The sequence below is a fragment of the Aethina tumida genome, chromosome 1, assembly GCF_024364675.1.
Source record: "Aethina tumida isolate Nest 87 chromosome 1, icAetTumi1.1, whole genome shotgun sequence".
Classification (NCBI taxonomy): Eukaryota; Metazoa; Arthropoda; class Insecta; order Coleoptera; family Nitidulidae; genus Aethina; species Aethina tumida.
Genome location: NC_065435.1, coordinates 11331742 through 11347879, shown reverse-complemented (window position 1 = coordinate 11347879; position 16138 = coordinate 11331742). Strand labels below are relative to the sequence as shown.

At 31.6% G+C, this 16138-nt stretch overlaps 2 protein-coding genes across 4 annotated transcripts in view; one reads left to right on the top strand and one right to left on the bottom strand.

The window, feature by feature from the left end:
- The window catches only part of LOC126264320 (uncharacterized), a 62814-nt gene that overhangs the window by 23152 nt on the left and 23524 nt on the right, over positions 1 to 16138 (top strand). The gene's annotated exons all lie outside the window — the stretch shown is intronic.
- LOC109608800 (filamin-A) overlaps positions 1 to 16138 on the bottom strand; it is a 56446-nt gene that overhangs the window by 20469 nt on the left and 19839 nt on the right. Inside the window, exons 3-13 of one of the 3 annotated variants that reach the window (XM_020025348.2) lie at positions 11677 to 11821; positions 11490 to 11619; positions 11228 to 11433; positions 10437 to 10816; positions 9488 to 10383; positions 9179 to 9435; positions 8887 to 9125; positions 8251 to 8817; positions 6929 to 8061; positions 6742 to 6872; positions 6544 to 6685 (exon numbers count right to left, since the gene is read on the bottom strand). In XM_020025348.2, coding sequence (XP_019880907.2) covers positions 6544 to 6685; positions 6742 to 6872; positions 6929 to 8061; positions 8251 to 8817; positions 8887 to 9125; positions 9179 to 9435; positions 9488 to 10383; positions 10437 to 10816; positions 11228 to 11433; positions 11490 to 11619; positions 11677 to 11821 — 4226 coding nt within the window. Of the gene's footprint in view, positions 1 to 923; positions 1055 to 6543; positions 6686 to 6741; positions 6873 to 6928; positions 8062 to 8250; positions 8818 to 8886; positions 9126 to 9178; positions 9436 to 9487; positions 10384 to 10436; positions 10817 to 11227; positions 11434 to 11489; positions 11620 to 11676; positions 11822 to 16138 lie in introns of those variants that run through there. The other 2 variants (XM_049961080.1, XM_049961082.1) reach the window with 2 other exon arrangements.

Here is a 16138-nt window from a genome sequence, read left to right as displayed (position 1 = left end):
ACTTCCTTATAGAAACATGTTTAGATTCTATTTTAATGTCATCTATTCTGGAGGGCGCCATATTAGATAATTTGAAAAAATTTCCTTTTGCCTCCTAAAAATAGATGCAGTTCTAATAAATAAATAATTTTCCAATGTATTTATAGAAATTTACAATTTGTTTCCTTATTATTGGAAACAGTTTCAGCTGTAATACAATAATAAATAATATTTGGAATAATAAATTCTATTTTCTACAGTAAAACTGTACCAAAACTATTAATATTTCCTGACTTGTTTAACATAACAATCAATTTAGAATTTATGTATATTTTAGTTTAAAAATTTCCAAAATATTTTTGTAAGTGGGCGGGGTGACCTGTCAAATCACAAGACTCAGGTCACACGCTTTTAATCGTTATAATACTTAAAAATAATATTAAATAAACGTATGTGGGAGGGTATAAAAAAATCTAAAGAATTAATTTTAAAAGCTTGTTTTTTGGCTGCCATTTAACTGTGCATAAAATTGTCTCTTTCTATCTAGAATCAAGGGTTGTATTTATAGATCAAAATCCTAGAATTGCATAAAAATAGGTTTTAATATACGTGCAGGGCCCGTATATATCAAATGGCGGACAAAATACGTTTGGCAAAACCGAATAAATTATTAAATAAATGTTCCATCAACAAAAAAAAAACAAAACACGTAAAATTTATTCGGTTAAGGAAACACGCAATTTATTGTAAATCTAAAAATAAACGCAGCGAAATTAATAACAAGGAATATTTGTAAATTCGCATTTCGCCACCTCAATTAATTAATTCACACCCGGCGAACGTTTTTTTTTTTTTTGAACACTTTGAAACACACCGGCACCGACTCTTCCGGACACTCAGCAAAATAAAAACTAAAGATTAAAGTAATACGTTTACAGACATACCTCCTGAAAAGATTATTCACACCGCACTGAAGACAATCAAATTTCATGCATTTGAAATTTTCAAATGTTGGTGGGTGCTTAAAAGAATAAGGCGACAGGCGTTCGGCCCAATTCGACCGCCGTCGACTTTTATAATTTTATTTGAGTGAAAAAAATGTTTCAGTGTGCTTTTGAGTAACCTGATACGAAGGCACCGGTCGCATAATGCGGTGTGGGTTGGGGCGGTGGTTCGATTGCACGCAATGTTTTCGGGACGGGAATTTAATTTGTCGTTTTGCGGATGAATATCGAAATCCCGCTTCGCGGGGGGTGGGGCCTGAAAATAAGCGGCATACGCCCGAATGCGACTTAAGGCCGGTGCGCCGCGAGTGGGGGGAGGTTGTCTGGCTGAATATCTTTTCGAGAATCCCGCCAAATAGTTCATTGTTTTATTCTTAGCGATTTATTTTCATTTGGCACAACAATGTGGTTTGATTATTTCATGAAATCTCGCTCATTTTTCGTTAACTAATTCGCGTACGTTATGTTTCATCATATGTTATATCGAAATATGTGGAAAATATATTTAGATGCTTCTAATTTTATATTACACCGTCTTCTGCGGCCATAAATTCGATGACACTTATTTCTGGTGTCCAGTAATTAAAATTTCGTAATGGCGGAATTTGCGTCTCTTTAAAACTGTTCGTAATTAAATTTACACCGATATTACGTCGTCGTACGAAATTTAAGAATTTATTTCTGGAATTCGACTGCACTTTATATTAATTTATTAGCAAGTTTAAATACATATAATTTATTTCTATGTGCATATTAATAATTTTCAAACAGAAATTTTACTTGCATAATTGTCACCTGTTCCTATTTTGTAATTGTTACAAATATTGTATATTAAAATGAAGAATTGAAATATATTTATATATTTTTGTGTTTATTTAAAATTTTATTAAAACCTTAATATTTATTATTATTAATTATTATTTTATTAGACTTTTTGATGTATTTATTTAATATTTAATTATAAACTTGCCTTATTAGTAATTTTCAATATTTTCCTTATCAATATTTATTAAAATAATACTTTTTTATTTGACTTTGACAGTATAGAAATTATTTTAAATATCATATATTAAAATGAGGAAGTCAAATATATTTTTTTATTTTGTTGTATTTGTTTAATATTTAATTAAAAACTTGCCTTATTAATAATTTTCAATATTTTCCTTCATTATCAATAATTATTAAAATAATTCTCTTTTATTTGATTTTGTCAGTGTAGAAATTATTTTAAATATCATATATTAAAATGAGGAAGTCAACTATATTTTTTTATTTTGTTGTAGTTGTTTAATATTTAATTAAAAACTTGCCTTATTGGTAATTTTCAATATTTTCCTTCATTATCAATATTTATTAAAATAATTCTCTTTTATTTGATTTTGTCAGTGTAGAAATTATTTTAAATATCGTATGTTAAAATGAAGAAGTCAACTATATTTTTTTATTTTGTTGTAGTTGTTTAATATTTAATTAAAAATTTGCCTTATTACAAATTTTCAACATTTTCTTTCATTATCAATATTTATTAAAATAGTTCTCTTTTATTTGTTTTTGTCAGTGTAGAAATTATTTTAAATATCATATATTAAAATGAGGAAGTCAACTATATTTTTTATTTTGTTGTATTTGTTTAATATTTAATTAAAAACTTGCCTTATTGGTAATTTTCAATATTTTCCTTCATTATCAATATTTATTAAAATAGTTCTCTTTTATTTGATTTTGTCAGTGTAGAAATTATTTTAAATATCGTATATTAAAATGAGGAAGTCAACTATATTTTTTTATTTATATATTTTTTTATATTTATATTTATATATTTTAATATTTATTATAATATTTATTAAAATAATACTTTTTTATTTGACTTTGACAGTATAGAAATTATTTTAAATATCATATATTAAAATGAGGAAGTCAAATATATTTTTTTATTTTGTTGTATTTGTTTAATATTTAATTAAAAACTTGCCTTATTAATAATTTTCAATATTTTCCTTCATTATCAATAATTATTAGAATAATTCTCTTTTATTTGATTTTGTCAGTGTAGAAATTATTTTAAATATCATATATTAAAATGAGGAAGTCAAATATATTTTTTTATTTTGTTGTATTTGTTTAATATTTAATTAAAAACTTGCCTTATTAATAATTTTCAATATTTTCCTTCATTATCAATAATTATTAAAATAATTCTCTTTTATTTGATTTTGTCAGTGTAGAAATTATTTTAAATATCATATATTAAAATGAGGAAGTCAACTATATTTTTTTATTTTGTTGTAGTTGTTTAATATTTAATTAAAAACTTGCCTTATTGGTAATTTTCAATATTTTCCTTCATTATCAATATTTATTAAAATAATTCTCTTTTATTTGATTTTGTCAGTGTAGAAATTATTTTAAATATCGTATGTTAAAATGAAGAAGTCAACTATATTTTTTTATTTTGTTGTAGTTGTTTAATATTTAATTAAAAATTTGCCTTATTAGAAATTTTCAACATTTTCTTTCATTATCAATATTTATTAAAATAGTTCTCTTTTATTTGTTTTTGTCAGTGTAGAAATTATTTTAAATATCATATATTAAAATGAGGAAGTCAACTATATTTTTTATTTTGTTGTATTTGTTTAATATTTAATTAAAAACTTGCCTTATTGGTAATTTTCAATATTTTCCTTCATTATCAATATTTATTAAAATAGTTCTCTTTTATTTGATTTTGTCAGTGTAGAAATTATTTTAAATATCGTATATTAAAATGAGGAAGTCAACTATATTTTTTATTTATATATTTTTTTATATTTATATTTATATATTTTAATATTTATTATAATATTTATTAAAATAATACTTTTTTATTTGACTTTGACAGTATAGAAATTATTTTAAATATCATATATTAAAATGAGGAAGTCAAATATATTCTTTTATTTTGTTGTATTTGTTTAATATTTAATTAAAAACTTGCCTTATTAATAATTTTCAATATTTTCCTTCATTATCAATAATTATTAAAATAATTCTCTTTTATTTGATTTTGTCAGTGTAGAAATTATTTTAAATATCGTATATTAAAATGAGGAAGTCAAATATATTTTTTATTTTGTTGCATTTATTTAATATTTAATTAAAAACTTGCCTTATTGGTAATTATAATATTTTCCTTCATTATTAAAATTTATTAAAATAGTTCTTTTTTATTTGATTTTGTCAGTGTAGAAATTATTTTAAATATCATATATTAAAATGAAGAAGTCAACTATATTTTTTATTTTGTTGTATTTGTTTAATATTTAATTAAAAACTTGCCTATTTAGTAATTTTCAATATTTTCCTTCATTATCAATATTTAATAAAATAATTCTCTTTTATTTAACTTTGAAATTATTTTAAATATCGTATATTAAAATGAGAAAGTCAACTATATTTTTTTACTTTGTTGTACTTATTTAATATTTTATTAAAAATTTGCCTTATTAGTAAATTTCAACAGTTTCCTTCATTATCAATTTTCAACATTTTCCTTCATTATCAATATTTATTAAAATAATTCTTTTTTATTTGACTTTGACAGTATAGAAATTATTTTTAGTTTCGTATATTAAATTGAGGAAGTCAACTATATTTTTTTATTTTGTTGTATTTGTTTAATATTTAATTAAAAACTTGCCTATTTAGTAATTTTCAACATTTTCCTTCATTATCAATATTTATTAAAATAATACTCTTTTATTTGACTTTGACAGTGTAGAAATTATTTTAAATAACATAAATTAAAATGAGGAATTCAAATATATTTTTTTATTTTGTTGTATTTATTTAAAATTTTATTAAAAACTTGCCTTATTAATAATTTTTAATATTTTCCTTCATTATCAATATTTATTAAAATAGTTCTTTTTTATTTGATTTTGTCAGTGTAGAAATTATTTTAAATATCGTATATTAAAATGAGGAAGTCAACTATATTTTTTATTTTGTTGTATTTATTTAATATTTAATTAAAAACTTGCCTTATTAGTAATTTTCAATATTTACCTTCGTTATCAATATTTATTAAAATAATACTCTTTTATTTGACTTTGACAAAGTAGAAATTATTTTAAATATCGTATATTAAAATGAGGAAGTCAAATATATTTTTTTATTTTGTTGTATTTATTTAAAATTTTATTAAAAACTTACCTTATTAATAATTTTCAATGTTTTCCTTCATTATCAACATTTATTAAAATAATTCTTTTTTATTTGACTTTGACGGTATAGAAATTATTTTAAATATCGTATATTAAAATGAGGAAGTCAAATATATTTGTTTATTTTGTTGTATTTATGTAATATTTTAATAGAACTTGTCTTTCTAACAATTTTCTATATATTCCTTCATTATTAATATTAATTAAAATAATATTTTTATGTGACTTTGACAGTGTAGAAATTATTTTAAATATGGTATATTAAAATGAATCAAATATTAATTTTTTATTTTTGTAGTATAATAATTATTATAAATATTGTATATAAAAATTAGAAAATACCATATTTTACTTTTAATGTTGTTTTTAATGTTTTTTTAACCTTTCTAATTTTTCTCTTTATTATTAGTATATATTAATATTTTTTAAATTTTTATAATATAATATATAAAAACTAGGAAATAATGTATTTAATAATATTTCTCTTGTAAATTTGTTTTGATTTAAAATTTTCAAGACTCGCCAGATTGTAAATGTCTCATATGAAAAAGTCAATGACTGCGTACTTGGCTCAAGAGTGAACCACCTTTTATTTACCACGTATCAAACCTAAATTTATTGTCAAATTAATTAGGAACAACAGACATACACGAGTACTAATAGTTTTATGTGCGTACAATATTGTAAACTTTGGCTATGAAAGACTTGTTAATTATAAGTCTAATAATGTTGTAAGCGTCACTCTTGTTTATTCACTATTTTAATTTGGCAATTTATCAGGGAATCATTAGTTCAAATTTTGTGTAAAACACCAAATTATAGTTGCAATATTGCACGTTCCCCCCCAGCACTAAAAATACCATCAAACACATGATATTTTTATAGATGGCAAGGGGACCCCAACCGAATTTTTTTTTTATTTTATTTTTAAACTTATTAATTGGTCACATAAATAAATCGTCGTAAATGCACCGAAACGGACTATTTTTAAAATATTAGCTAACAAAAATACTACAAATATCAACATTCACATCAGATAAAAAAAGAAATCTTTGGCGACTGGTATTATCAGGATTTTATATAAATTTTATGACGATTCAATGAACTCACCATTTGTTAATCAAAAATATATTTATAGCTTCCGTTTATTTTAATAATAATATCAAGTTTCTGATATTCAGTCAACTATTATTCTTGGCTAGCAGTACTATTGAAATGTCAAAAAATCAAATGTTATTTTACCCCACCTTCAGTAAACTAGACTTAAACTTAAGGTTAAGTAGGAGTTATCTTAAAGAATAATATTTTAGACCCTGGTATATAGAGAAAGATATTAATTAATTCAGATATCTTACCACAAATGTGTAGAATCCTCCAGGTACACTTTGTCCACCGAATTGAATGTTAATAGAGTATTCTCCAGCATCTTGTACAGTGTAGAAAATACTGACAGTACCATCTCCATTGTCCACAATGTTGATGTCCAAGTCGCTGGCACTAAGTACCATAAAAATTATTAATTAATACTTCAATACTGATCTTCCACAACATACCTTCCATTCGTTGATTTGACCCTGCAGGTAATGGCACCCTTTCCTGCGTTCTCCGTGTTGACAGTTATGCAGTAGTTCTCACCACTGTTCAAGGTCTTCTCTTGTCCTTCTGTGATATGACATTTTTCAGCCTGAAACCCACAACAGTTATTAAATCATTATAATATATATGAGAACTCCAACTTACGTTTCCTGTAGCGTAAGCTTGGATTGGAATGGGGGCTTTCAGTACGTCCTTTCCACCATATTTGCAGTGCAACTTGTACCTGCCACAATCGTCGGGAACGAAGGTGGCGTTGTATGTACCATCGCCGTTGTCCTTAAGCGTAACCGGCCTGGAACTGCCGTCTGGTCCCATAACTTTAACCTCCAAGTCCCCGTATCCTGCGTCATTGGTGTCGAATTTAATAGTTGTTGGAATCGAAGCAGGAATGCCGTTGTCGGTGACCGCTGGTCCGGTAATCTTGACCTTCTCTGGCTCAACCGTCGGTCGTACCTTGATGGGGAATGGACTGTTGGGAATATCTTTGCCGTTGTACAAAATCTGAGCCTTCAAATTGGCTCCCTCGTTGGGTGGAATGTAAGACACATCAATCGTTCCGTCACCGTTGTCCGTAACGTCCGGCCTCTTCGGCAACGGCTGCGAGTCCGAGGTGATGTTGACGGAAACTTGAGCGGGACCAGCTTTGGACGCGTCGACGGTGAACTTGGCCGGAACACCAGATCTACATTTGTTGGCCTCAAGTCCCGGCCCGTAAGCCCTCACCAATTTCTCGTCCACCTCTTGGCCGACCACCACTTTGAACGGTGATCCGGGAATGTGTTGATCGGCGAATTTGATCGATACGTCGTATTCACCCGGTTCGTTGGCCACGTATTCGACCGAACAGGAACCGTCTCTGTTGTCTGTGCAGGTCATCTTGGCTTCGCTGGGTCCCTCGATGGCCAGACCGAGTCCACCGCTACCGGCACCTTTGGTTTCTACCGTGAACACGTTGGGCTTGTCCAGTACTCCTTTCTCCAAACCTGGGCCGTAGGCCACACATTTTTTCGCGTCACAGCCGCGGCGGACGTTGACGATGAAGGGCGAACCTGGCACAGGAACGTTGTCGTAGAATATGTCAATTGTGTGTCTTCCTTCTTCGAAGGGTATGTAAGTTATCTTGTAGGTTCCGTCGAGGGTTGTCGTTACGAGTTTATCAGTTTGGGCTCCTGATGGGTTTGTGATGGTGCAGGTTACTTTGCCGTCGTCGGTGGTTCCAGACTTGGGCAACGCCCGTGTGTCCACTAAGATCTCCGTTGGGGCGTCGACGTATACACCTGAAATGGAACCACATATTAGACTTCATCTTTGTTGTTAAGATTTACACAAAAACCATGCAGTTGTTTATATATAACATTGCCTATTAAATGGATAAAATCGTTATGCATGTAGGAGCTGGTATCAATGTTAGCCTCAGGCAAATAAAACACGTGGTTAAGTCCAGTAACTCATCAACACTCGTTTACCATGTAGTTGTATCCCACTGCCCGACACCTTAATCTTATTCATATCAACATCAGGGACAATGATTGCCTGAAAGGGACTTCCAGGGATATGGCAGTCGTTGAACGTTATATTGATGCCATAGTCACCGACTTCAGTGGGCAAATAAGCAACGGAACAAGTACCATTCCCGTTGTCCCTGCAGTTAATGGCTGCCTCGCAAGGTCCTTCCACGGTAACACCCAAACCGCCTTGTCCGGCGCCTCTGGTGTCTATCATGAATTCAGCAGGTCTGTTCACAATCCCCCTCTGCAGACCTGGACCTGTAGCTTTCACTTTCAACGGGTCACTTCCCGTTAAACAGGTCAATCGGAATGGTCGGTTTGAAATGGGCTCGCCCCCAAACGATACCCCCAATAAATATTCTCCTAGTTGCGTCGGGGTAAAGTTCACTAGGAATCCCTCGTGCGTGGGGATAACGTGGGCTTTCACCCTGCTACCGGAAGGACTCGTTATTGATATGGCTATTTCTCCTTTCCCTGCGTCCTCTGTTATTACTCTAAATTGTTGTAAACTATTTACCGGTGCAGCTATTTGTGTGCAAGAGTAATGAATGAATGAATCGGTACCACCACCTGATTATCAAACTGAATACTTACTTGGCTCTAATCCGTCGACCCTTATTTTAGACACATCAACGTTTGGTTCGACCTTAAACTTAATGGGCGTGCTAGGAACTTTAAGATTTCCGTAGTGCAAAGTCATGGTGTGCAAACCGGGTTCGGTGGGTTCGTAATCAGCAGTGTAAGTCTTGTCGCCGTTGTCAGTCAGTCTTACTGGTATTTCCTTGTTGTTTTCGTTTACCAGGTGGATGTCGAGCTCGGCATCGCCGGCCTCTCTGAAATCAATTAAATGGTGACTCCGTTTTATGCTGCTGCTTGTTGGTTGTACCTTGTATCAATGTTGAAGTGGGTTGGTGTGTTAGCTTTGACCCCGTCTTGGATTCCTGGCCCGAAACATTGCACCTTGGCGGGGTTGACTGTTTCACCGACGAAAACTCTGAAGGGCGAATTTTTCACAGCCACGCCTCCGTAGTTAACTTGCACGGTGTGCCTACTGCCACTCTTGGGGGTGTACGAGCCTTCGATGGTGCCGTCCGCCTTCTCCACCAGTTTCACGTCTACGTTGTTCCAGTTTCCGTCGGTGACCTAAAATGTATCGTAGATTAGGGGTGATCCACTATGTCTTCATGACACTTACCTTGACGTCGAGTGGGGCGGGGCCTGCCTTCCTGGCATCAACAATAAATTTAGCAGTTTCCAGTTTTTGGACTCCAGTGGGTTCCACTCCGGGTCCGTATACTTCGACGTTTTGAGGATAGTAGTCGGTGTTGGGCAAGATTTGAGCAATGTAGGGACTCTTAGGTATATCTTCGTTGTCGCAGAGGATGTGTACTGCATATTCTCCTGGAGCTGTAGGGTAGTACTTAACGTCAGCAGATTCGTCCCCATTATCGTGGCAGTGGATCTTAGCTTGAGATGGCCCATTAATACTAAATCCTAAGGCTCCGGTTTCACCGTGAGTCTCCACGGTGAACAGGGCTGGGTTTCCTACCACACCACCAACCAATCCGGGGCCGTAAACTTTAATGGCCGTCTCCTTGTACGGTCCCACATTAACATCAAACGGAGAGTTGTGGATTTCTTGGGTGGCATAAGTGATCATGACGCGGTATCTTCCTTCTTTCATCGGATAGTAGACACAGTGGTATGTGGTTCCGTCGATTTTCGTTATCTTGCACTGCTCCTTGACGCCTCCAGGGCCGATGATGTGGACCTCGGGCACTCCTTCACCAGCACCTTCGGTGTAAATTTTGAAGTCGGCTTCGTCCTTGACTCGTACGCCGGAAGGTTGTAAACCACGTCCACTGGCTCTAACTTTCTTTGGATCGGAGACGGGGGACACTCTAACACCCAACAGACCGTTCGGAATTGTTTGGCCGGCAAAGAATATGTTAACGGAATGTAAGCCAACCACTGGTGAGACGTATTCGCATCGCCATAAGTCTGGGTTTGTCTGTCTGACCGTGACGGGCACGGAGTTCTTGTTGCCGGATGGATCCAGGATTATCACTTGTGGCACACCCTTGCCAGCGTCTAAAAAACAAACAGTTAATGGGCTTCCAAACGGTTAAGGTACTATTTATTACTTTTGGTGGAAATATCGAAGTAGGTGGGCTTGTTGATGCACACGCCGTCGGGTTGTAGGCCGGGTCCCCAGGCGGTCACCTTGGTGGGGTCGCCGGCGTGTCCTTCCACCTTCACGATGTAGGGGCTTTTAGGAACTTCTCTACCGGCGAACTTGACGCTGACTCTGTGGTTGCCCTCGAGTTGCGGCGTGTAAGCTACTGTGTACGTCAGGTTTCTGTCGTTGTTGAATCTTACATCTACTGGTTCCTTTTGGCCTTTAGGGTTCTCTACTATTACGTCTACGTCGCCTTTGCCAGCTGAGAAGGTTTCAACTGTGAAGTTGGCGGGGGCCCCAACCACCGGACCTGTAGGTTCGATTCCAGGTCCATAGACTCTCACTCTGCAAAAGAATTATGGGTTACTGAGGGTTTTTCTGGCGGTGGGGACGTTTGAAAAGCTTGTGGTCCTTATTTATCTTCGTCTTCTTGGAGAGGTATTCAAGTTAAAGTGATGACAATGACTGGAATGTGGTTATTGGACAAGGACGAGACCACTAGCTTTTCAACAGTCGGCAGTCTGGAAAATAAACAAAAAATAAAACAACGCTGTTATGTAAAAAAACTGGTTAGAGCAGCTAATGTTGAGGAACACCACTAATTGTTAATTTGGTTACACTTCCCTGCCTTGTGATGACTTACCTAGGCGGAGGTATTCTAAATTCGGATGGAAAAAGATACGATTAATAAAAATTTAATAACCAGTTTTTGCAAGGGATGAAAAACATTCTTTAGGTGTTTGGTGTGACACTTACTTGTTCGGACTAGTTTTCGGTCTTAATGGAGCACCGGGCTTCAGTTTGGCGTTTGGATATTGCGACAAATAGGTCATCATGGACTGTTCGTCAATGTTGGGATTTACTATTTCTTCAGGCTTAATCAGTTGGGGAACATTGAGCCAATCGTCGGCGAGTCCCATGGCTTCGGAGGCGTTCTGCACCGAGTCTTTGGGGTCCCAATCCTACATAATTCAATTTGTTAGATATAACTCTTAAAAACTATCCAAACTATACTCACTTGCCAATCTGGACATAAACCTGGAGCAACAGCATCCACCAGAGCACCAACAGCCTTTCCATCGTTCCAGTCGGAGGTGAAATTGTGAATTGGGATTTCAGGCACTTTGCTCTGGATCCAGTTCATCAGCCTGTTGAAAGGAATTCGATTACGTATCGAGTATGTGGGGAATGTTTTAAGTGCATACCTTTGTTTTGGTGTGGGTTCGCTTCCTCCATTATTCATTTCATCTTCACCATCCCACATGGGCAAAGATATTGAATAATGTAAAATTAATGTCCATATTAGACCTAATATTAGTTTTAATTTACTGTCTACTATGTGACTGGAATCTGGAACAAAGTTAAATTTGTTGAGATGATTTGTTTGGTAAATAAATAAATTGTTAATGATTTGGGTCAACGACCGGTAGGTCATACTACTATGGGGGTATTTAATCGCATATTTGCCATTGGTGACTTAATAAATTAGTACGAGGTGTATAATCAGATTTATTTATTCTGGTCTATGCAGTACATTTTAAATTGCATTAACGTTGGGTGTGTTTTGTTAAAACCTGTAAATAAAAATTGTGAACGTTTCATAACATGGCGTGAATGCGGAATTTTATTATAATAGACGCAGTAAAATACATTACTGAGTAAACTAACAACAGTTGCAGGTAACGTTATACATTAAATAGCGTTCATATTTCAAAAATACTTGTATTAAAAATCATGGAGTGAATAGTACAAATGGAAAAAGTAACATCTGTCTAAAAAAATCTTCTTTTATATACCATATATTTCTTGATTAGCAAATATAAATGCTGAGCTGTGAGCCGCATACTATTTAAGGTATAATGTATGTGGAACATTGAACAAAGTATCTGGGTCTCTCAAAGAGACAACCACTAATCTGGTCCAAGGAGAAATAATTTTATCGAGCAGGTCCGTTTTATTGAAAAATGCTGTTTTACCAATTCATTCATCCATTCACAGGCTTTTCAACGGAAACGGTCGTTTTAAAATGGTACCAAAAATTGATATTTAATTAACGGTTTACCGTTTTTGATGCTGATCGGTTTACTGACCGATAAATTAATATATCTATCTATCGTTAATAAATATTTTCATTATGCTGTTCGTGTTAATTTTTAATTAATTTACACAATGGATTTATGATTTGTGTGTGTGTGTGTGTGTTGTGATAAACAAACATTTGTGCAACCATTAAACGGTTTTATTAAAATGCTCTTAACTGGCAAAAATGTGACGTTAAAATATGACTTTGTGTTTTGCAAATTGTCACATCAACAAATACCTTTGTCGCCAAGTAAAATTAAACGAGATTCATATATTGTACGTTTATGGTGTGACCTATAAAGATAACTTTATTTAGATTTTATTATCATTTATAAAAGAAAGCATTCATGTGCAAAATGTCAAGAATAAATATTAAAATACATTATTGACAATTAGTTACATTTCCGGATAAGAAATGCTACATTATAAACATTTTTAAAATGGAATCTAATTTGGACATATTTTTTAATTTTGACAGATTTATAACAAAAAATATTGATTTATTATTTACCTTTCGATGCTTCACATTTTTTTCTTGAGTTATTTTTAATTTTTTAAAAAATACAAAAATAGTCAGTAATGAAAATATTTTTTATACTTACTTTTTATTATTGATTTTTCTGTTTTTTTTTTATAATAAGATCAACTTGGTAATTAGAGAGATTTTTAAGATTTATAACAGAAAACTTTCTAGAATTATAAACGTATAATATTTATAATAAGTGATTTTGTTATTCATTTTTCAATATCTCATATTTTTTTTCGAGTTATACCCATATAAAATTTATAACAGGTGATTTAGATATATATCCTTCAATATCTTATATTTTTTCTTGAGGTATACCCATATAACATTTATAACAGGAATTTTGATATTTACCTTTCAATATCTCATATTTTGTCACCAATTATATCTATATAACATTTATAATAGGTGATTTTGGTATTTACCATTCAATGCTTTATATTTTTTCTCGAGTTATATTTATATATAACATTTATAACAGGTGATTTGGATATTTAACTTACAATGTCTCATATTTTTTCTTGAGATATACTCATATAAAATTTATAACAGGTGATTTTGTTGTTTATCTTTCAATGTCTCATATTTTTTCTCTACTTAATTCAAATAACATTTATAACAGGAATTTTGATATTTACCTTTCAATATCTCATATGTTGTCTCCAACTTTATCCATATAACATTTATAATAGGTGATTTTGATATTTATCATTCAATATCTTATATTATTTCCCTAGTTATATTCATGTAACATTTATAACAGGAAATTTTGATATTTACCTTTCAATATCTCATATGTTATCTCCAATTATATCCATATAACAATTATAATAAGTGATTTTGATATTTGCTATTCAATATATTCTTATATTTTTCCCTAGTTATATTCATATAATATTCATAACAGGAAATTTTGATATTTACCTTTCAGTATCTCATATTTTTTCTTCAATTATATCCATATAACATTATAATAAGTGTTTTTGATATTTACCATTCAATGTCTTATATTTTTTCCCAGTTACATTCATGTAACAGCAAATTTTGATACTTATTTTTCAATATTTCATATTTTGTCTCTAACTATATCCATATAACATTTATAATAGGTGATTTTGATTTTTACATTTCAATATCTCATATTTTATCTCCAATTATGTCCATATAACAATTATAATAAGTGATTTTGATATTTACCATTCAATGTCTTGTATTTTATCCCCAGTTATATTTATGTAAAATTTATAACAGGAAATTTTGATATTCATCTTTCAATATTTCATATTTTGTCTCTAATTATATACATATAACATTTATAATATGTGATTTTGATATTTACCATTCAATGTCTTATATTTTTCCCTAGTTATATTCATGTAACATTTATAACAGGAAATTTTGATATTTACCTTTCAATATCTCATATGTTATCTCCAATTATATCCATATAACAATTATAATAAGTGATTTTGATATTTGCTATTCAATATATTCTTATATTTTTCCCTAGTTATATTCATATAACATTCATAACAGGAAATTTTGATATTTACCTTTCAGTATCTCATATTTTTTCTTCAATTATATCCATATAACATTATAATAAGTGTTTTTGATATTTACCATTCAATGTCTTATATTTTTTCCCAGTTACATTCATGTAACAGCAAATTTTGATACTTATTTTTCAATATTTCATATTTTGTCTCTAACTATATCCATATAACATTTATAATAGGTGATTTTGATTTTTACATTTCAATATCTCATATTTTATCTCCAATTATGTCCATATAACAATTATAATAAGTGATTTTGATATTTACCAATCAATGTCTTGTATTTTATCCCCAGTTATATTTATGTAAAGTTTATAACAGGAAATTTTGATATTCATCTTTCAATATTTCATATTTTGTCTCTAATTATATACATATAACATTTATAATATGTGATTTTGATATTTACCATTCAATGTCTTATATTTTTCCCTAGTTATATTCATGTTAGCTTACGTCATCACCTTCACCGATGGACCGATGCGACGTGCTCACATCTATTTAGACTAGTTTTGTTTTATAAGCAAATCGAAGTATTTGTTTACATTTAATAATCGGGGCAGTTCTTAAGAAAGAACCAGGCAGTCAAGCTTTAGATGTCGAGGGTTAAACTACGTTTGTTGTAATAAAGCGTATTATTGTGAATTTAGTGTTTTAATCAAACTAAAAAGACAGATTAACAGTCGCTAATCTATCATCAGAAGTGGGATAAAGGATATCTTCTCGTGAATTATTTCCGGAAGAAAGGACCTAAAAAAATAAATTTTTTTTTTGTGTTTCTTTGTGAACGAACAATGGCAGACAATAGTGAAAAACGCGACCGCGCAGTAAGTCCGAACGTTGTGAACATTACCAAAAGTGCATCGGAGAGAGATTAGTAGCAAGAAAGTAACAACAGATTCCAAAAACAAAACATGGAAATTTTATCGACAATGGCCAACGCCCAAACTACTCAAGCAACATTGAAGATGACTGCGCAGAAGGTTTAAGTGTGGCTGCAGCGCAGTTTCGACTTGTAAGATTTAGAAATTGCATTTGAGGAATATGACTTGAATTTGTCAGGAATGGACGAGTGGGTTACGAAAGAAATAAAAGAACAACCGAATGCCGTTTGATCTCATAAACTCTCCATCAGATTATCAGAGCGCCATCGTTAAAGCCCTTGGACCACTTAAAGACGATATTGCGTTTGTTTATGTTGATGATGTGTTGTGCCCTGCTCGACCCATTCAAGAATGTCTTAAGAACTTAAGAAAGGACATTGACGCCCTTAAATATGCAAAAATGTAACTTTTTCCAAACATCTGTGAAATATTTAGGTGTGATCGAAAAAGAACTGACTGGATATTTTAGACATCTTGTGAAAAACTTTGGAACTTTAACAGCACCGATATTTACACTGTTACGTGAGGGAAAATCTTTTGAATGGACATGTAAATGTGAAAATGTGCGATTGACTTCTTATCCTATTTTCAACATTTTTGATCTGGAATTGTCAAC